This window comes from Oreochromis niloticus, linkage group LG3 (genome assembly GCF_001858045.2).
Source record: "Oreochromis niloticus isolate F11D_XX linkage group LG3, O_niloticus_UMD_NMBU, whole genome shotgun sequence".
Lineage (NCBI taxonomy): Eukaryota > Metazoa > Chordata > Actinopteri > Cichliformes > Cichlidae > Oreochromis > Oreochromis niloticus.
In genome coordinates, this window is record NC_031967.2 from 50,030,114 (window position 1) to 50,053,558 (window position 23,445).

Sequence of the window (23,445 nt, forward strand, 5' to 3'; positions counted from 1 at the left end):
TCATGAACGTGGCACCTTTTTAAAAAAAATTTTTAAGGTACAACTATACACTCTTAGGGGGGGTAAAAAATTAAAAACTCACGCTAGCAAATAAACTAGAATAAAGGATCTGTTATTTATTTGTCGTTGACAGCAATCAAAACTGAGAAAATTGTGCCCACCTGGCTCCAATTGCCACAAATGTACTCATTATTACTTACAATTACAATTACTTAAATTTTTTTTAATTTTTTTTTTTTTTAATTTTGTGTTTTATATTGTGTTTTTTTATATCCGGTTGTTCAGTGATGACGTGACGAATCCTACTTCCGGGCCTAAAGTAGTCTGCGTTTAATATGGCTTTTGTGTTGTTAACATGTTTAATGTTTTGTATTTTCTTCTATTTAATCTCAAAAAGCTCCTAAAACAGTCAGTGATCACTGTTGACCTCCCTCGGCTTTTATTACTGCTAATCATTTATTTAAGCTCAGTTTTTAAAACCTTACGATGTAACTACAGCACAGCCCATGCAGCAGTATATGAATGACTAACCTCGTATTGTGGATGGATTATCTCACTTGTTCTCCTGGCTGAAGTTTAGTCCTTTTACAGCATCCTGCCATGTGATTACATTTGTTCCTGACCACCGAGAACACTCACGTTAACTTTTATCGAGTGGAAAAAAAGTTAGCTTGTTTATGTTATGCTAACATAGCTGTGTCGCTAGCGGTCACGTAGCACATCATTATATACCAGCTAGCCAAACTTCAGTAACCCTACAAACGTCACTGCTGTTTAGTTTTCTGTCTTCATTTATGTTGGAAGTTATAGCAGAGCTGTACGTTTGAATTTTTTTCCAAAACCCCGCAGTCAGGACATGCTATATTGTATTTAGATAGAAGCTAGCGAGCTAACTTCCTGCTAACTTCTAACGCCGTTAAATGTCATAAATTCCATTTTCATGGATGCCTGGATGTCAAACTCAATTGTTACACCTGGTAGAGCAGAACACTGATCATTTTATTAAAGATGAAAGACTTTAGACAGTTTTTCAACTCTCAGTAATGCCACAGTGATCGTTTGATATATGGACCTGCAGCGGAGTTTAGGCCCAGACACGGCCAGTGACGTCAGACTGAACAACCGGATTAGAAGATAGAAAGCAAACTCTCTTGGTTGGAAAAAGAAAACACAATGCAACATTAATCTTCTAACTTCTGTGCTTCAACCTCAGATATTCCATGTGAGGGTGAAGAGGTGACCCTTATGGATAAGATAGTGAAGGTTTGCTGTGTTTTGGTGAACATGTGCCCCAGTGTGGTAGTAAAATCAGGGAAAATGCTCTTGTTAAATACTCTTACAAGTCTTGTGCTGTATATGTAGTGATAGGTTTTCAAAAGAGACAGTAAATTACAGAATGCTAGTAGTGGGTGATATTATTTAAATGCTGTCATGATTTTATGTAAACATTTTGTCATTTATAAACTATATATGACATTGATTCTACATTGTAACTGATGTGATCTTCTACAAAGTGGTTTTAATTAAAAAAAAAGGCAAAAATTTGTTTGTTTCTTTATTCAACTTTTGAACAGTGTTACTTAGTAAGTACATATTCAGTAAATGCAAATTATTTACTTGGCAATGCACTTCAAGCATAAATGTAGAACCCCTAAATACAACATTATGGTTTATTCAGAACAGAACTATGCTTGGAGAAATATTTTCCCATCAGTTGAGACAACTCCTCCACAGTAGCAGGTGGAATTTTTCTTTTTTGAGGATGGCTTCTTTTACCTGTCACCAGAGATGGGCAGTAACGTGTTACTTGTAACCGCACAGAGTTCCGCATTTTGGGTCCTCCTTCCCCACACACCCACGGTCTGCCACGCAGACCATGACAAAAATAAAACTCAATCATACTGTCTCTGTCCATGGTGTATAGGTTTAGCCTACTCTTATGCTTGTGTCTCTACGCAGCTGTCCAGGAATTGTATCAATATGATTTGCGCACGTTATCTATTTTGTTGCCACAAATGCGTAATTCGTTGCCACGTTATACCCAATTCGTGCCCACAAATTAGCATTTCGTGCGCACGTTATACCTATTTCATGCCCTCGAAATAGTATTTCGTGGCCACAAATAAGTATTTCGTGGGCACATTATACTATTTCGAGGGCATGAAGTAGTATTTTGTGGCCACAATTTATTTATTTTTTGGACCATGTCATCAGAGGGGCTCCGTAATTAGACACATGAAAACAGGATATAATTGTGATTGGCTATTGATTGGGAGATGCCGTGGTTTAGACTTAGCGCTCCCTGATTTGTACTCCTCAGGGTCCTTCTGCATGGCAACGGTCATTAACCTCCAATCAGGGATCTTGTCTTGTTACCGGGGATGTTTATTTTCATGTTAAAGTAAGCTTTGACTGACACAATGAAGTCTATTTCTTGTTGACTAGAGCATCCTGTTATCATACACCCAAGGCTGAGCAGCCTGTCCTGTCTGAAATTGTGTTCTGTGAGCGTGTAGCAATTTACCTTCAACACTCAACTCTTTCTATCTCTCTTAGTTAACACTTCATACTGCAAGGGTTAATGCTTGTATCCTTTTATTGAGGAGTATATCAACTCTATTATGAGTATACACTGCGATCAATGTTGAAAAGAAACTTTATTAAAAACTTATTTCTAACAGTTGCTGTTCCCTTCTAATTATCCAGAGAAGAAAGGTTTTTAAACATAAATGACATACATGTCAGAAATGAATTATGAAATAAACAAACAACTGTTCTAAACCCATAGTATGCACGTCAGTGCTCCTGTATTTTCTTTAAAAAACTTTTTAAATAGTTTCTGTGTGAAAAGAGCTTCCATGTTAGAGGTGACAGTATTATGAATGTAAATGTGCTACTTTAGATTTGGCAAGACTGAGGTCTCTAATTTTTCTCTAGTTTCCTTTGTAGCCTGATGGTAACCTTTTTGGCTACTAAAAGTCTTAAACCAGTTTGAATCCTGATGACCTTGACCTCAAGGCCAAGTTTAGAGGTCAAGTTTTCTAAGAATCTTGAGAAAGAAGAGACAAATTCATATCATAGGTGCATGTACTAAAAATCTCAGATGAGTTCCAGTCCTGGTGAAATGGAACTGGAAATACCATAGGTGCATCCACTAGGATGCTGAGAGGCAGTAATGCTCCTACCAGTATTTCTTAAAGTTACAGTCGTTCCTTTTTACCAATATTTTTTTCTTGTATTTTTATATTTTATCATGAATTTATTATTTTTTGCTTGTTTACTTGAGAAACAGAAAATCTAACTTCAGTCGGTCAAAAAAATCTACTGTTTGATTTTTATTGTGGATGTAACTATGTTCAGTATAGGAGATTAAGACCATTAACATGACCAAACAGACACAATTAGCCTACATGGTCCAAGTAGCTTCTTTTTTTCTAAAAGGAGCAATATAATTGCTTCACATAAACGGTGAAAAGAAGACAAAATTATCATTATGACATAAGTAATTCTTCTTCTGTGTTTTCACAGACTAGTTTTTTTAAATATGTCCTCATTATCATTTAATTACATCTCTTTTCACAAGAGAAAGAAGGGGTATGATATGTAAACAGAATTTGTATCTGGAAATGAAATTTATAAGTTAATTTTAATTTTCTTTTGTAGAAATCATGAAACAAAGCAAAGACTGCAACATTAAATCATGACAAATGAGAAATCCTGACAAAAAATTTGTTAAGCGATTCCACATTTATTTACATTACATCAAACGAATTATCTTGTGGCTACATGATAATTAATTATTGCATCATTTTTTTGAATTTCATTTGTTTGCATTACAACACAATATTTTCACTGTAACTGTCAAGACAGGCAGGACGGATTCAGGCGCACACTGAGAGATACAGTTAAACAGTTCTTTATTAATCCACACCGGGTGCACTATATATATGTGGGGGGGAAAGGCCAGGGGTCCAGGGTTCCAGGGGTCCACAGGGTCAGGGAAATACAAGATCTCCACACACGCTCCGCTCCCCTCACTCCTCACAGGGTATCCCTCGCACACAAAACTCTATCCCTCCGCAGGGACCATGACAATAACACAACCAAGCTAAAAAAATATGTTGTAAAGCATGTTTTTGAATTTTACTCACATTTAACTCAACTCGTCTTATTCCAAATATACACAGACTGAAAAGGTACCCCGAGATGAATATTTAAGAAATGTGACCCAGTCTTAGCAAATGAAACAGCACAGTAAACGGGTTGCACAATCTCCTTGATTGAGCTGACACTCCTTTCACTGATCTGTAAAGAGGGAGAAAAGAGGATTAGTATTTTTAATAACCAGAGCTAAACCAGAACTAAGTCATGTTTTGTTGTACAAGATTCATCTGTGTTCAACAAATATGTTTCCTACCACTAGGTGGTGACAAAGACATGATTCATGTGACAAATTACTTCCAAATATGCTTTTGACCCATCTGTTCTTTGGTTTTTGTTTTATTTCACTTTAGAGTTTCAGCAGTTGACAGTATAATCCATCAAATATGTCATTCAGATATTTAAAAGTACATGTTGTCTTTGCATTTAATATATTTTTAAAAATATTTATTTATTCATATAATCAGTATATTTGTTGAATATTAACAGCATAGTGTGTAGCAGAGGCCAAGAAGATACTGTTGAACTGAAAGAAATGCACTTAAGCTGTTAAATTTAGTAGTACTCAATGTACTTGAGGCAGCCGCATCACTGCGGCCGCTGCACCAATCCTTCTTTTGATCTCACACTCCCTTCTCTCGTCATTCGTGAACAAGACCCCAAGATACTTAAACTCCTTCACTTGGGGCAAGAACTCATCCCTAACCCAGAGTGGGTACTCCACCCTTTTCCGGCTGAGGACCATGGCCTCAGATTTGGAGGTGCTGATTCTCATTCCCACCGCTTCACACTCTGCTGCGAACCGTTGCATAGCAAGCTGTAGGCCAGCACACAATGAAGCCAACAGAATCACATCATTTTCATCCATTTAGAAAAAAAATAAGGAAATCTTTCTTTGGGTTTACAGTCATGAAATGGAGTAAAAAAAGAAACAACAACCAAAAAACAAAAGAATCCCATACTTCACCACTTAATTGCAGAATATTGGCATTCCTGAGGAGTTAAAGCTGGATCTGACAGAGTAGCTTGCACCATGAAGCTGCATTCTCCTGAATCTACGGAATCTATGGAAATAACCAAAAAGCAAGCCTTTGTATATATAATATTTAAAAAACTGAAATTATGTTACGAAACCTAGGAGAAATTGATATTTTATTCCTATTATTAAGAACATGCATACATTTTTACATACATTTTTAACATTTGAACCATGTCTGTGAAGGTTCTCAGTCATCCAGGTCATTGTAATCTAAGGAGCTTGGAAAGAAAAGCGTCTGGACTTCTTGGATAAGAGGTGAAATGTCTTCAACAAACTTAAAGAAGCTTCTTCAGTTCTGAGAGCAATTAGTGAAGAGTCCCAGATGTTTAAGCCCTATTGGAAGTGTCCCTAAGAGGGTCATGACCCCCTAGTGATGCTCTGCCTAATCACATGAGCCAAGGTGTGAAAACGGGTGTCAGAAATGTCTTCAAGAAACTTAAAGAAACACCTTTCTTTCCAAGCCCCTTAGACTTTTGAACCATGTTTTCTTCCCCTTCCCTGACGGGAACAGGCTCACTTCAGTCACTGGTAGTTGACAATGGAAACATTTTTATTTCTAATGGGAAAGGACTTGCGTTACTTAAACCTCTACAATATTTTCTTTGTGCTAAGCATTGGTATGATGCTTAATGCTTGAGATGCCAAGTTTTTTATAATACCCAGAGGAAGTATTAGAGGAAGTTATTTTTTCAATCTCTACACTAAAACCCAGATTCTATTTTTAAAACACAGATTCAACTACAAAGTTAAAGTTTTGGCTTAACCAGGAAAACTGTTGTGGAGCTTATACAGCATTAGCGTAGGATGTGTTTTAAATAGCTGCATAAAGTGGATACCAAGGTGCAGATCCTCCTGCACTGAGGCAGAAGCACTAACTACAAGCCAAGGTCCTGCTCATATAGGGTTGAAAAACAAAAATGTAAAAATCTGGACAAGTGAAACCAACACTAAACAAAAGTGAAAAACAGGCCTTTGAGCAGGCTGATGTTGCTTGCAGGTCTGTCTAGTCTGTCTGAAGTCTGTATATTGTATGTCTGAAGCAACAGAGGAATTGTATTTGCCCATTTCTCATAACAGTCAGCTTTAATTTACTTTTCAAACTTGTGTGAGAAAATGTGTGTAAAATACTTCATACAATATAATATAGTTAAGAATTAAAATATGAATAGTCACCATATAGAGGCTGCAGAGTATTGTTGTCAATGAAAGTAGAGTGTAATGTGTGAAACGAGGGTTCACCTTTATCTGGAAAAGAAAATAACAGAACATATATTGTAGGATACACATTATATATTGTAGAGTAGCATTTTAAGAGTTAACTTATCATCTAGCTGTTACCACAGGTTAATTTTGGTCTAACGGCAGATTGCTCTTTAGGTATAAATATCACATGTAGCAGCCTCAGAGGACTGCAGACTAACACGTTCACAGAACTCATCTTACCTTTTTGTGTCTGTGGGTTTGTGACTTTGTTTGTCTCGAGGCTCAAATTATCAGCGGCAGTTTCAGTGTCTAAAAGAAAATGCCAGAGATGATGTGAACTTCAAGCAGAGCAGCTATAAAGCATTTCTTGTAACAACTACAAAACAACAATGCATTTTTACAACTATTTCACTATCTCACTCAATGCTATTACTGAGCATATTACAGTGATGTTATGTCATGTGTGATATGATATGAAGGTGTGCGAAAATGAAAACTGAATTTCATAGAAAAAAGATTCCAACAATAGTTTTTGACAACTACTACGTTTTGGTAATCCGGAGCCTGCATGGATAAGCTGGTAACTGATGTGTGGTAGGGAGGTAAAGTGTTCTTAAGGATGAAGACATGTAAGGAGGCTCTCTGTCTCATTACAGATAGTGCCTTGGTAAGACTTTTTAAGTGTTTTAATATTTTTGAATTTTCCACTTTTCCCCCCACTTGATTTTCAACAGGTAAGAAAGGTCCATGTACATTTTCGCATATTTGTATAATGTCTTAGACCAGTGTTTCCCAAAGTTTTTTTTGCTAGGCCTCCCTTTGTTTTACAAGAAAATCTTGAGTGATTTGAACTGGGGGAACAAATTGTGGCAGGTTTCTGCCTGATATTATTTGTATCCCACTGTAACTTTACTGTATAAAGAGCTAACATCGTCAAAATTTCATTGTAAGACGTGTTTGAACTAAAAATCAAGAATGTCGGATACTGTTTGTCAGTGATTTGGACAGCACAGAGTGTGCTCCAGGGGGCGTGCCCCCCACTTTGGGAACCACTGGCTTATACCAACATTACATCACATACTTCCTTTGCTTTTAAATATATATGTATGTATGTATCTGTATAAATGTATCTCCCAATAATGAAAATACTAAGAGGAAAAAAAAAGTGGCTCAGATCCTACAGTACCTCTCTTTAGATTCTTGGCAACACCACACTGCTCTTTGTTTTGATCTGTCATTTTGATCTGTAATAACACTAAAACATTAAAGAGAATTTTCATTGTAAACATGTTGTGTATTTTACATATAAATTTAAGAAAAAAACAAACATAACATGCTATACCTAGCTTCATCTTCCAGTAAAGAAGTCCCAGCACCAGAAATTGCAGAGCTAACACAGCAGTGAGAACAACCCAGAGCAGGGTGTAGTATACGTGTGATGGAGGAGTTTCTTCAAGAGATAGTGGAAATACAGATAATACTGGAAATGCAGAAAGAAAGAAGTTCTTTACGGTTGGTGTTTAAGTTATTATAGATCTGCTACAAAACTGGACAAGAACAGGAAAGCAAACTATTTGACTAATGTGTACAATACTGTTACAATAAACTATACATATATTACAAAGGAAAAAGAAAACGATTGAGAAGACTCTGCAATCCTGTGAAAAACTAAGTACACAGTCACTGCTTTCATAGGAATTATAAGGTAAGTAGCAGACAGGTGATTGATTAGTTGATCTCTGTAGCCAACTCTATAGAAGGAGTTTTGATTGTGTGTTGGTCTAGAGCATTCAGATGTATATTAATACAATGCCATTATTGTCCTGTGAGTGAACATCTGAGCAGATTCACCCCCAGGTCAGACCTTGTAATGGTCAGAGAAATTCTAAAAATTCCAGTAACTGCATCTCAAAGACTACAGGCCTCAGTTAGCATGTTAAATCTTAAAGATCATGAGAATGCAATTAGAAAAATTATGGCTTGTTTGAATGGAGGAAAGAAACAAGCCAGAAGAAAGCCTCTTCTGTCCAAAAAGTATATGGCAGTATAGATTAGCTGTGTAAAATTGCAGCTGAAGAATCCAGAAAACATCTGGAAAGACCAAAGTGAAAGTATCTTGCAATAATGCACAACACAGGAGTTGGCAAAAACAAACACATTCTAACAGCTGTCATGCATTGAGATAGAGGGGTGCAATTATGGGCTTGTATTGCAATCACAGGATATGAGCACTTTACAGACTGGATCAGTAGCGGAGGTGGAAAAAAGTCCTGTCCATCAACACTAGTCCTTACAAGTCGAATTGCCTTTTATTGTTATTTATATTTATTTTTTTGTCTGCTTAATGTATGGGTTTTAACTGTTATTTCTGTTTTATTATTGGAAAGCACTTTGGTAAACTTTGTTGTTTTTAAAGTGCTATATAAATAAAGTTGGATTGGATTGGAACTTTGATGATAAATATGAAAAAACATTGTAGATGTAAATGTGAGGCCTTCTGTATTTTCATGCATTGCAACATGCATGCACTGACTGACTTGCCTATAAAGAATATATCAGATATGAAGTTAATAAAGATAGTAAAGAGTAAAAGTCTTACCTTCAGTCACTGAATGAGCAGAATTCTTTAGGGTCACAGCACCACCTGCAACTGACAAAAAATAATTTGAACCCACATAACTGTATTATAATATATGTATATTTGTCTGTTAGAACAACACCATAGGTATGTCATAACCACAAACCCTTCTGAAATCCTAAACTGTATCTTACTGCAAAATCTGCCATGCAGTTCTTTAGAAATGTGGCTACATATTGTGTTAACACATCCACAATTGATTGTTCAGTGCACATTTCCTCATCAATACCTCCAGTACACTTCTGGCTACTTCTTCTGCCATCATATTTTTCTGGAAGAGATATGATTCTTTCAAACAGAGGAACTCTACTGCCAGATAGTGTTTTTAAGGCTATACAAGGGTTTCAAACTCATTTTACTTTGCGCTCCACATACACCCCACTTTTTACTTAACTGGGCCACACCAGTGAAACTCCCGTATTTGTCGGGGTAAAGAAGTTACATAACTGTTTTTTCTACACAACAAGGAAAGATGTGATATATAAATGGCTTCAAGTGCACATTTGGGCCTGTAAGACTCATTTAGACTCTCAGGTACTGAGCCATGGCTCTGTTCTTCATGCAGATATTTCTGCATTGCTGCCATTCAAAGACACTTTGTATATAGTTTATTTTACACAATATTCGATACTAAACTGTAAATTTAGGCTTTTTCAAGGAAGCAATTTTTTATTAGGTGTTTTCATAAATGCCTCATTTTTGAACATTTACTACTAGAGAAAAGACAATAGGTTTAAGGCCTGGAAAAGTTTGAAACCTTTTGTCTTCCACAATGAAAAATGGCTGAAAAAAACAAACAAACAAAAAAAACAGTTATTACTTAATTCAGCTCAGTGCACTCAGCTTTGCAGCCAGATGCTCCTCATTTTACGTTTTTGTTAGTTTCTTCACTTTCCCTAAAATTTTTGCATTTAAGTCAGGCTCCCCCAACTCTCTATGTACCTGGCCTTCACCACTATACTTGCTGTCTTTATATGGAAATTCTGCCCCACTTCCTTTCAAGACTTGTCTTTGCATGTGATTGGTAGCATGGTGTCCCGGTCAAAATAAAGTCCCGCCCTGCCTGCATGTGTGCATTAATAATTGACATATGCAATTAGTTTCAATTCCAAAGTTCAGGAAACACTGCTGAAACATTCACATCTGCCAAATAAGCCCTGTTTTTGCTTTAAATTTTTAACAACTATCTGGCTATTTTAAAAAAAAAAAATTTAAGTCTGTGCTAGTCAGTATTGCTGGGATTTACTGATTCAGGATTACTATAACAAAAACAACAAAAATTTTACATACCATCCTCTGCACTGGATTTCCTTCTGATAGCCACCCAGCTCTCTGGTGATTCCCCAACTCCATGTATTTTGCATTTATAGAATCCTTCATGAGACTTTGAAACATTTTGGATTTCTAACTTTCCATCATAGCTGGTACCCATGGGGAAGCTATCTTTGTAGAAATTAGCTGAGAAATTTGAGTCTTGTTTGTCTGTCTTGTTTCTACAGTGCAGAATAACAGCATCTCCTTCGACCACAGGATGGACAGGACTCTCCAGTATCACAGCACCAGCTGAAAATGCAAGGGAATTTAGAAATGTTACAAATGTGCAATGGTTTGGTCATTATAACCTTCACATTTCAGATTTTAATTCTGATAATAACATACCTGAAACAGTGATATTGACAGTGTTGCTTCTCTCTTCCCCACTCTCACACCAGTATTCTCCACTATCTGAAGCAAGAGCATATTTGATCCCACAAGTCTTCGTCACAGTGCTGTTGGAACATTTCAAAAGGATTTGCTGAGTGCTCCTCACTTTCCATCCTGCTGAAATGTTAAACCCTTCACAGGTAAAAGAGACTGACTCATATTCAAAGAGCTGCAGTCTGGATGGAATGATAGAAAAAGGTGAATCTGAGAAAAAAGAACAATGCAATAAAGCAACAACTGAGTTCCCAGAGATTCAAGAAGTAAGGCCCATGCTAATTCATTGTGAGTGGTGGAAAACAAGGATTTAGGCATAAGGGCTGGAAAACATGATATGAATATAAAAGGACAAATACTACTTACAAGACAACTTAGAATAACTTTTCTGCACATGTGCAATCAGCAGCAACAACCCTGCAGACACAGTCCCAATAGACAGTTTTGTTTACACACCAACATTTACAATTTAAATTTGAATTTATCTAAAGTCAGTATAAAGGTAATTTTACTCATCTTTTTGTGCAAGAGATCGACATATACACAAGTAATACATATTTTGCAAATTAGGTATTATAAAACATTGCATTTTAATTATTTGCATAACTACCTAACAGATAAAATGTAATAAGACAACTAGTATTTTCTTTAAAATAAAACATGTTGGGGTAGAACAGGAACAGACTACTGCATAAAATATAAAGAACAATTGCATATGTAAGTAAATGACATGAGACAAATGCTGTACTCACAGAGTCTACTACAGAGTGCTATGACCTCCATTCTTCTTTCTCACTGAGAGTATCAAGCAACATTAAATCTAAATATGTAGCTGAGGTCTTCCTCTTCCTGTGCAGGTCACTTTACTTCTTGTGTTGAGCAGACTTTATTGAGTAAGTTTAATGAAGACTGCTGCAAAAGCGTCACAATAATAAATATAGAACAGTGAATATGTTAAACTGGGGGCAAAAAGGTTTGGTGCCAGCATTTTAGGAATTTTGACACATGTTGACAGTTGCTGTTGCTGAGCACAACAGCAGCATTTCCGCAATAGGAAAGATTGGTGCTGTAGTTAGTATAGGAATCTAAAAATGTCACAAGAGACACATGCTGATTCAATGATTCAGTACTTTAATCACCAAAGAGGCCATCACTGATAATAAAGAAGAGACAAAAAGGGAAAAAGAGGTAGGAGTGAAACTTTCCATAAGATTAAATATTATATGATAGTGTGACCATGAATAACAGGTCCCATAGTGCCCCCGTCTGACCAGTAAACACTGTCATGTTTTTTGGTTATGAGTCCAATAAAGCAGCTCATATCACTGCCTCACAGATGCATGGCTGTAGTATTTTATAATCACCCATTTCAGCAGGTTGAGATGGCCCCTAATGGCCCATATCTATGGGCTGATTTCTGCTAATAATACCCAAAGTGGGTGAAAGAAACTGCTGAAACCATTTTGAGCTCCTCTTTGGTTTACACATGATTTGTACTGATCTGATGCAATCAAGGTCAACCGTCCCTGTGTTCGTCATGTTCAGTGTTCATCTGATAAATAGTCCAATGAATGCTAGAAAGTGATCTGACCGGAGTGTCTGGTTTGCATTGACTCGTTAATACTTGTCTCGGTTTTTGTTTCCTGCTTGGCTCCAGCAACTTATTTCACTTTGACAGTAACAGTTTGGATCACTGTGTCGGAGTCTGGGGTCTTTATCTGTGGTAAGTCTTTGCGTTTATTTGTTTGTTTTTGTTTGTGGTTTGTTTTTGAGTCAGAGAACAAAGAAACAAGAACCTTATAACAAAACACTAAAAATATGGTAAAAAAACAAAACAAAGTGATTTATTCTACATGTTACTGAAGAAACTGAATAAAGTAAGACTGTTGTTTCTCTGTCAAACTGTGAGCGCATACTAGATGACAAATGTCTGTCAGTTGTTAAAAGCTCCCACAAAGCTCCAAATGTATCAGCAAAGTGTGAGAGCAGGTTAATTTAAAATAAAAGGTCACAGTCTAAGCTGATCTGTGTTCTTGGTGACTGTTTGATGGGTCACCTCCAGCCTTGGCTGAGTCTTTGTGCTTTTCTTTAATATATTTGTAGAGATAAAACACAGAGCTGACTGCAGCAGCAGGTTTCTCAGATTTTCTTTCTGCAAAGACAGCTACATACCCACAGACCGCTACTGATTGGTCTGCTGTTTACAGAGTGGGTGGAGTCAACTCACATGAATTGTTTCGGTTTCTTCTTTGAGAATGACTCCTTGATACAAACTCAGGAGCCCAGCGGTCGGAAACGACTGAAGATGAAGCACGTTCATTGAAATTACTTAGATTAAACTGAGTTTGCACCTGTCTGTGTTGATCTTTGACAATCATCAGTTAACACGACTTTTCAGCTGTTTGAGGGCAGTCAGTTTCCTCCTCAGAAAAAGTCTTGAATGCTTGGAGGTGTTTGGTTGATTTTAAGCTTTGGAGTCATGAGGTTTGTTCTGCACTCTGTCAATCAAAGCTAGAGAGCTCACTTTTCTACTTTCAAATGAAAATATTGTAGCAGCTCAAAGGAAGGGAGCACTAAACTCATGGTTCATGCTGAAAAAACAAAAACAAAAACCGATTATCCTGGTGATAACATATCACCTTGATCAGTTGTGGGAGTGTGATAGTCAGGCATTAGTACAATGTAAGGAATGTTACAGGGCTGTGACTACTGTTTACTCCACTGTTAAAACCCTCATGCCCTCATCAGGACTGCATTTTGCATCATTTCGACACCTTTGTGTACAAAAATCTACACACACAAAATCTTTTTTTTTTTTTCATAAATCACTTAATGATCTTGAGGCCTTTTCAAAATGATCAAACATTAAATTACGTTCAGGATTTTAAGCCTTTAAATGCCAGTTTAAACATTTGAATGATTAATTATTTATAGAAAAAAACAAAATTTTCCATATTATAAATAGGACGAGGATAAGACATTGGGGGTGATTAGATCCTTGGGCCTGTCAAAGAACAGAAACAATGTTGATTTGATTGCATTATTATTTTTTGTGTAGTGCCACTCGACACAAAAATTCACTTTCATTGAAACCACTTTTTTTATATGTGTGTATATATATATGTGTATATACATATATATATCTGCCGTTGTAGTAAAAAAACATTCATCCTGTAATGTCAGCATTTCACTTTGAAGAGAAGTTGTTGGAGTCCCAAAAGTGATTTATATGGATTTGTGTGTGAAACAATTTTCAGATCAACATCTGATTCATCAATGAGCACATTTATTATGCAAACTGCACCAACACTGAAAACTTCACCAACAAAAAATAAAAACAACGGAACATATGAAATATGTATACATTCGAAAGTGAAATATCCAGACTTGTAATATATGATAGATGTATGTGTGGGAGAAAAAGATACATCGATTGACAGAGGATATGTGTTTCTGTGTGTGTGTGTGTGTGATGTTTATGCTCATATGAGATATCAACACCAGTAAAGATTTTACTTTCTTTATGCTGAATTAGATCTTGTGATAGATTAGCTTGAATTGATGCTGCATGGTTAAACGTTTTGAAAAAATATGTATATATATTCTAAAAAGAAAAAAGTCTAAATGACAAATACATTCTTTACCATACAAGACAAAGTGGATGAGAAATCTCACATAATTTTAAAATAATACTACATACTAATTTCATAGTATTAAATATGATGAACTTACCAGTTATGGTATTGTTGACACTGTTGCTTCTCTGACCCCCTTTAACCTCAGACCAGTACTCTGCACTGTCTGTTAGATAAGCTTGAAAAATTGTGCACGAGGAGGAAGTATTTTAGTATTTTAGTATTACTGAAATGTTGTAACTTTTCCTCAGCGGTTCTGACTCCTCTCAGAGTCAGAAAGCTCTATTTTAAACAGAAGATGAGGATGGAAGAGGTTAAAGTGGGATTTCTCAATAATAAATATAGAACAAACTTGGGGTCAAAAAGGCAGCAAAAAATAATGTGTAACAGGTTTCTTAGGTTTGGGCTCAAGAAATAAATTGCCCTAATTCTTGTCATTTGATTTCATTCAGCTGTGATGAGCCATCAGAGTAATCGCCATATAGCACAATTGAATTCCATAATCAATAAATCATATTCAGTTGCTTCTAATGATCTGTCCTTATTGGACTAAAGTTTATGTCTTTGGAGGAAGCCCAAGTGAAAACCCACACAGAGACAGTGAGAATGTCTCTGTGTCCACAGCGTCCTCTTTCTGGACCTTCATTCCTAACTTGTATTTTATATTTTTATACTTTTGTGCTTACTTACAGTATATAGCAAAGATTCCCTGCTACATGTTGTCCCGATACACAATTAGTTTTTTCAATCATTTACCTATTGCCTGATTAAACAACACAACTATTTTGAGACCATATGAGAGCGCCTCGATTCCAATGTTTTAGGACTTTTGACACATGTTGACAGTTGCTGTTCCTTAGCACAACAGCAGCATTTCCACAATAGGAAAGATTGGTGCTGTAGTTAGTACAGGAATCTAAAAATGTCACAAGAGACACATGCTGATTCAATGATTCAGTGTTTTATTCATAGATAATAAAGCAGAGACAAAAATGGAAAAAGAGGTAGGAGTGAAATTTCACATAAGATTAAGTATTACATGATAGTGTGAGCATGAATAACAGGTCCCACAGTGCCCCCGTCTGACCAGTAAACACTGTCATGTTATGAGGGCAGAGTCCAATAAAGCAGCGCATATCACTGCCTCACAGGTGCCTGGATTTATAATCGCGCTAATCAGCTACCTGGCAACTGGGTCAAAGTACAGCCTTTTATTTATATGTAACCAATTATAGAAGGAGTTAAAACAAGGAATAAAGAAAAAAACACATATATATTTATGATTTTAGTTCAACTATTAACTTGGTTTAAAACACTACAGTAAGATTTCTCTTTAGTGTAAACTTGATCATTAATGAGTAATGTATTCTTATCTCATATGTGACACTCTAAGTATCTAGTTCAGAACACAGTGCACATGCCTGAAGTCTGTCCCTGAACAACATTTTATATCAGACTACAGGTGTGGTGTGTTTTTACAGCTCTGCTGCACAGAGTAGAATTTAATAGACTGAGAGGTAGATAAAACAGATCGAGCAGGTGCAGGTCAGGTTATTTGATTTAAGGACTTGACTTTGAACTTGCTGATTGAAAAGTGAGCCAACAGTAAGGTATCCTCAACTTTTCTCACCATAATTTCATTTCCAGTGTAAAAGAAAATGTCTTACAACTGTACTGTATTTGAATTTTTTTGCAGCACACAATGACTCAACACAAGGACAGACGATCCTCTAAATCTCGACACAGTGTATGGACTACAGTGTTTTTCCACTCTGTTATCATTCTTCAACTGACACAGATCAATGCAGGTAATGTATCCTCACAATTAATGACAACAGCCAATATACTTTTGATATGTACACTCAGGATACGCACAAAGTACAGATTTATTAACACCTCTGTGTAAATGAAGATGTTGTTAAATAAGCACTATCGTATGGATGACAGTTTCAACAAGAACTTATCAGTAGGCGTAAGGTATTTTCTTGGGTTGCATTAAAAAGGAAAAAATGAAATAATATGAAATTAGTAGTTATATTAATACTATAAACTATGAAATACACATGCTTTAAATGTAATGTAGTGTACGATTTACTGAAGCAACGAGGGTGTTTCTAAATTGCATTGTTTGCATTATAATTTATGGCAAAATGTCATTACACAAATATTAGTTTGTAATAATGTATTCAAAAGTGTTTTGTAACTAGAGAACAAATGAGGAATCAATCAAGAAGGAACACGTAAAAATGCATCAATTAAATTAATCACCAGCTTCCTGCATTGTTCCTCATCTATTTTGAAATTGTGAAATTTTATTTCCTTGTAATAATTTCTCCATTAAGTGATCACTTTTTTCTGTGATAAATAAGTAAACAATTGAAAAAAAATAACTTTGCTTAAATATTTATGTTTAAATTATGTGTTTGGATTCTCTTTGAATGACAACACTGCATTTGAAATTGCAATCAGATGTGCTAAGAACATTTGGATTCCATCACAAAATGTTTTTTTAACTCAAGGTCTTTCAAATGTTGAAATAATATCAACGGTTACAGTTTAACAATAGTTGGCGGCGCCATTGTTCAAATAAACAGGTCAGTACACTACTAAGAATGAAAGTGAAAGCGTCCCTTTAGATTAGTCATATTCTATAACATGTTAAGGTTAAGAATGTCCTGTAAAAGAGAGAAGTGTCCAAGTTTATGACTAAGTTGGGGTTTTTTTTGGTTTTTTTCATGTGTGTAACCTAATAAAATAATGGCCATTTATTACTTTTCCAAATCTTCCAAACAGTTTACCATCATTACATTTTCCTATATCCCCAAATGTGAGACAAGTAGTAGTTTTTGTTTCTTTTATTCTCTCTCATCCAGCTGTGAATATTATTATATAATTCTTCATTAATAATTATTCCACACATTTGAATTATTTTATTCACTTTAAATTAAGTGAATTTTTACTGTCTTAAATAGTGAACAGGTTCAAGTTATACAGTATGGATGGTAGCAGAATTGGAGTTATGTTGTCACTCATATGAAGGAAAGATACACATGAGTTTCACACTTTCTTCTGTATTACATTCATACTTAAGTTGCGTTTTTGTGGAAGTTTAGTTTTGTTTTCATTCACTGTTTAGTTAGACTTAAGCAACAACATCATTAAGGCTGAGTTAGTGAAGCCACTCATTACAGAAGAGTTGTCATCTTATAGCTCAGCTTTCTTGACAGGTCGAGTAACATGCACCCTGAGAGGACTTGATTAAACATCCATAATACAGACAGGAAACATTTTTATTCTTCAACTCATCCATGTTTCATGATAAAAAGATAGTACACCCGCATTCAATTCTAAGTATTTACACATGTCAACAAATTAGGTAAAAACAAACTCAAATAAATGGCAAAACATAATATTTTCTACTGTTATTATTTATTCAACAACAGCTATGCCAAAATGCAGAGATACACTTAAGAGTACAATTAAGACGACAACTATCTCCCAGGCACTGCTAATAAAATGTACTTAATTAATTCATCAACAAGCATGACCAACTCTGCAAAAGCAGAGATTTGGAGAGCTCATGTGGAGCGTTGATTTGGGCTTGTTTTGCAGCCACATGATGTGACATTAGCATAAATTAGGTCAGTCAGGATAAGGTCAGACCTTATCCTGACTAAAATTCAGTGGTTGGACATTATAACACCTGTGCGCCAAATCCCAGACTGAGCCAAATAGTTGTACAACAATGTGAGAAACTAGTAAAGTCATATAGAAAATTATTCTTTGAAGCAACTTCAAGTTATTGAAGAAAAAGAAAAGAATGAAACACATTTGCTTCACAGGTGAATCTCTGACAAACAGTCACTATCGAATGTTGGCAGTAATTGGTCAGACTCAAGACATCGTCCTACCATGCAAATTGGATCATCCTATGGATGTCGTGGATGGGATGGTGGAGTGGTCAAGATCTGACCTGAATCCCAGATTTGTCCATGTGTGGCGGTCAGGTGAAGATCATCTGGTTGGCCAAAACCCATCCTACAAGAACAGAACGTCAGTGTCCACTGAGAAACTGAAAACAGGAGATGTATCACTGAAAATTACCAAAGTGAGACTGTCAGATGAAGGAACATACAGGTGCTTCACTCCAGGACTGAATGCAGATTTTAGTGTTGAACTTGTTGTCGGTAAGTGGACAAACTCTGTATGCTGCTACAGTTAAAAATTGGATTACTGTTTATATTTTATATCACAGTTTTATGTGTTTTTAGAAGCTGATATTGAAATAACTGAGGTCAGCCCTGGAGTGTTAGAATGTAAATCCAAAGGCTGGTATCCAGAGCCGGAGGTGTTTTGGCTGGAGAGCGAGGGAAAGATCATCCCTGCTGGGTCTAAAGAGATATTGAGAGGTCCTGATGACCTCTATGTCCTCAGCAGCAGACTGACTCTGGAAAAAGGACACAGCAACAATATCACCTGTAGAATCCAACAAAACAACCAATACAGAGAAGCCAAGATCCATGCTCCAGGTTAAGTTTTTTTTATTAATGATGTGATCCATATTTAACCTCCAAACTAGCAAACTTGACAAAGCCTATGTCTGTTAATTAATAATTGTCATATCTTATGTACTTTATCATTTCAGATGCTTTATCAGCTAGATCTACCATTGCTGGTTTGATTGCTGGAGTTGTGTTTATTATTTTTGTCGCTTTTCTTGTTTGGAAATGGAGAAAATACAATATGGGTGAGACTCTAATCTATTTTAAAGGCCTTTGACTGATGCTGTTGTCCTGGTCTCAATGTACTGATGGATACCGATAATGAGTTTTCTTTGTTCAGTGGAAGTTATATTCCTGTTCAAATTTCACCATTTTATACAATTACTTGAAGTTTAGGTCTATAACGACATTATTGATGGTTCTGGCAATGATGTTTATATATCACAACTAAAGTCCACAGTTCAACACCACTGATGGCAGAAGATTAAGATAATATTGCCAATATACTGTCTCCTATCTTGTCAGATAAAACCGACAAAGTTCATAGCAATTTATTTTTGTCTATGAAAACCATCATTTTGTGGTAAAATGCATCACTGGTTTCCCACCAGTGTTGAAAATATTAAAGGTTTGATGTTGGTGTTCCAAACAATGGTTCATGTCTAAGTCTAGCTGCAGCTGTTAAATGTTTACATATGCTGGTGTATGTTGCAGATTTATTTAAAATTGAATCCAACCAATACAAACATCATACCAGTAACATGTCGTTATGCACATGTTATGTTACTGTTACAATGTGATGTGTGTATGTTTGCATTATATATTCATCTGACTTATGCCTATAAAGGTTTTTTTTATTCACTGTTTTAAAAAGAATATTTTAAATAAATATTTACTTTTTTAAATGTTGTTAATATTAGAAGACATTTTAAGTTAGTTTCAAATTGGTCAGAAACATATTATTAACATTATTATTATTATTTTAATAATAATATAAATTCTTATAAGGTATTTAAAATTGTAACTTTTACCATCTGTACTTGCACACAGAGACCAAAAAGTGCTCTAACGATGGAGAATCACAGCGTAGAAGCATGAATAAAACACACCCGTCAGTTATAGAATCAGATAAAGCACCTCTGTTGAAGCAAGATAAGGTAGAAGTGAATGACACTGCACATGTCAGTACAGAACCTGAATCTTCGTGTCAAAACGAGGGGGAAAAGGAGTATGATATTGCCAACAAAAATATTCCTCAGACAAGAAAAAGTGGCACACAAAAAAATAATAACCAACCAGGAAGAGAGACAGCAAATGATCTATACAGAAATGATGAGGCCCAATCAGGTAATGGGAGACAAGCACAACCTGAGCAATTTGAGAATAACACCGAGAGCAGAAAGGATGAAATCCCAAATCAGAGTCTGATGGATGACAGTGGACAAGAACATCAGCCTAAACAAGGACAAGAAGCAAAGAATGATACCAGCACTGAGGAAAACAAAAATAAAACACAAACTATAAATGATGAAACAGCACCTCAGAGTGCAAGTGCAGAAGAAGGGAAACAAAGTACTCATTCTGAGGGCAAAGAAATGAAATGCCAACACAGCAATAGCGGTGTGAATGTTTATATAAATGGTGAGAAAAATACTCCCACATCACAAGAAAGTGGGACAAACCAAAATCAGAGTGGTAGTGATGTTGCTGCAAACGCATCAGAAACACCCGCAAAGAAGCCTGATTCTGAGGAAAGCCAGTTAGAAAAACCAACTATAATGAGTGAAGGTCAAAAAGAAGAAGCTGGAGGGAAAATCATCAGTCCAGCGTTTAATAACAAACATGGGAATAGATATAATGAAACGCAAGATCTACCTGATGAAAACAAAACTCTGCCTTCACATTCAGGAGCAAATGAAACAAACCAAGACCAGTTAGATAGTAATACTCAGGAAAAGCAGTCAGGAAATAATCCAACAACAGATCAGATTTTAACAGGTGTTGATCATCAACAACAACAACAGCCCAGAGAAGGACAAGAAACAAAAAGGGATTCAGAAAAACATGTGAAGGATGGAAATGGAGATGAAACACAAACTACAAATAATAAAACAGCAGATTCAAATAACAAAGACACAAGTCAAAATGATCCATCAGAGGGAAAAGAGCCAAAGGATGACAAGGAGAAAGTTTGCAAGTCAAAAAACAAAGCTCAGCCTTTGGATCCAGAAGTCATTACAACAAACCAAGAGCAGTCAGGCAGTGAACCACAGCTTAATACTGAGGAAAAACAGTCAGGAAATACTCAAACAACAGATGAGAGTCCAATAGAAGGAGGTCAACAAGAAGAACAGTTGAGGAAATCAAGTGATGCAAAAAGTGTTCCAGAGGACGAGAAAAAGGATTCGAATGGAGATGAAACACAAACTACAAATAATAAAACAGCAGATTCAGCTGACAAAGACATAAGTCAGGGAGGAAACCCAAAGGAAAACACAGAGAAAGATAGCAACTCGAAAGCCGGTGCTCAGCCTTCAGATCCAGAAGTCAGTACAACAAACCAAAAGAAGCCTGGCAAAGGTCTCACCTCAGTGGAAAAAAATCAGTCAGTAAAAAGTACAACAGAAGATCAGAGTGAACAACAAGAACTGTCCACAGAAGAAGAAGAATTAGAAAATGATGCAGAAGAAGCTCAAGACACAGAAGGTCAGGATTTGTTTTTTACGTCTTTGAATCACTATTATTTATTAATGTCAGGCTTTTCATTCCAATGTGACACTGATTAGATGGGGTATTTCAATTTTATAAAATCTGTTAGACAAATACGTAAAAAATGCCAATATTTTTAGTATTTAACATATTCTGACAGTTTGAGTAAAACTAAAATTAATTAGTCTGACCCTGGTAAATAAATATTATGTTTAATGGGGTCACACTAATGACACGCCACATCTAACTTTGATAGGTTGGAAGATACTGTTATACCCCCTTGGCAGTACTAAAAGACTCCATGCAGCTTTCATTCATAGGTTGATTCCATACTAAAAGAGTTGACATTAAAAAAAGGTTCTCAACTGAAAATAAAAAGGTATATAGTTAATACTAATTCATATTAGTTGACATAAGCATAAAAACAATGTAGATAAAGTAACTAAATTGTTAAAAAATTGTTATTTTTAATGTTGCATTAATGGTTGTCATTTTATTTAAGAGAACTGTGATCTGTACATTACTAATCGGCTAGTAAGCCTTTTCTGGGATCAATTGGTAGTGTTTCTATTCTCCACTATGGGCTTTTTGTGCGCTCTCCTCATTGCAAAAAAGGACTGCATGAGAGAAGCAATGCAAAATCACTCTCATGATTCATTCCCCTTGTTTTCTGGGATGTAAAAATAACCATATTTTTTATGTGGTAACCTGCTTTTATACTGCTATTGTATTTATTTATTTATTTTTTTAAAGTTTACATTGAAAATAATGACTACTGCAATGGTAAATATATGACAATTAGCATTTCAGGCACAGTTTGTCTGGATGTGTTTACTAACTATGTGTTATATGTGTATCCACACAGTTGACTGAGGACGAAGACTCATACAAGAAAACCTCACCTTGAGCAAGAGGAGGAACAAACTAAAAGGAGTCGACTTTAAATATGGCAAAAGGATGTGCAGACATGGAAAGTCAATCTACACCCAATTTAACAGCAGTATAAAGGACAGAGGTTGATAACATCTGCTAGTGGAGTGGATGAAAGATAAAATACTGACCAGGTGGAAAATGTGGAGCAACTGGAGGCAGACAAGAGTCCACCTGCCAAAAAGAAGAAAGAAAAAGAAAACCAGTAGAAAGGGGACAAGACTAAAATGGAGATGTTTTAAAAAAAAAAAGACAAAAAATGAAAATTCAGAAGCGATCACAAAAAAACTGTATTACATGTGTTATCTGCTGTTGGACCTCCTTATCAATAATACCTGTTTTTTGATACTGCAGTTTTATTCGTTTGTGTAGGCATTTACATTAACTACAGTAACTAAGCATGAGTAACTTATCATGATATATTGAGACTTGTTCAAAAAAGCTCTCTGATCCTGGAGGCATAGTAAAAAAAATAAAGACAAAAAAAAGATTTGTGTCAGGGTTTTTGTCACAAATATTTTTTTTCTTTTTTAAATGTCTATAATCATTCTTAAGACCATATTAGACAATTTTAATTAAGGCATTTATTATTTTTTCTGACAATTTCACCAAAATAGGTATTTTTGCATTTACATGGAGAGAAGGAAGCATATGAAGGATGAGTCTGAAAAAAAGGAGAAAGAACAGCTCATTGCAGAAAGCAAGAAGTTTGAAGAATTACAGAAGAAAGAGGAAAGAGGGAAGGGAAGAGGGTAGAGATGGAGGCTGCTGACAGTGAGCTTCAGTCACTAGATAAGAACACAGAAAATGCAAAGACCAAAGGGATACATGGATCTGGAAAACATAATAATGTAAAGCGGAAACAAATTCTTAGGGAAAAGACACACATATGCAAATTTTCAAATGGCCACTGAAGAACTTTTGCTTTAT

The 23,445-nt window shown here is 35.8% G+C and overlaps 1 protein-coding gene across 2 annotated transcripts; it reads left to right on the top strand.

Annotated features, from left to right (window-relative positions):
- The first annotated feature begins 16,075 nt into the window (after positions 1-16,075).
- Positions 16,076-22,755, top strand: LOC106096876 (protein starmaker-like). 2 transcript variants are annotated; one of them, XM_013265836.2, is made up of 6 exons: positions 16,076-16,182; positions 18,217-18,561; positions 18,646-18,903; positions 19,020-19,121; positions 19,927-21,582; positions 22,451-22,755. In XM_013265836.2, exons 1-6 carry the CDS (start codon positions 16,077-16,079, stop codon positions 22,456-22,458), a joined length of 2,475 nt encoding a protein of 824 aa, XP_013121290.2. In that variant the 5' UTR covers position 16,076; the 3' UTR covers positions 22,459-22,755. The 2 variants fall into 2 exon arrangements, with proteins under 2 accessions (XP_013121290.2, XP_019210631.1); XM_019355086.1 differs by lacking the exon at positions 18,217-18,561.
- Positions 22,756-23,445: the final 690 nt, after the last annotated feature.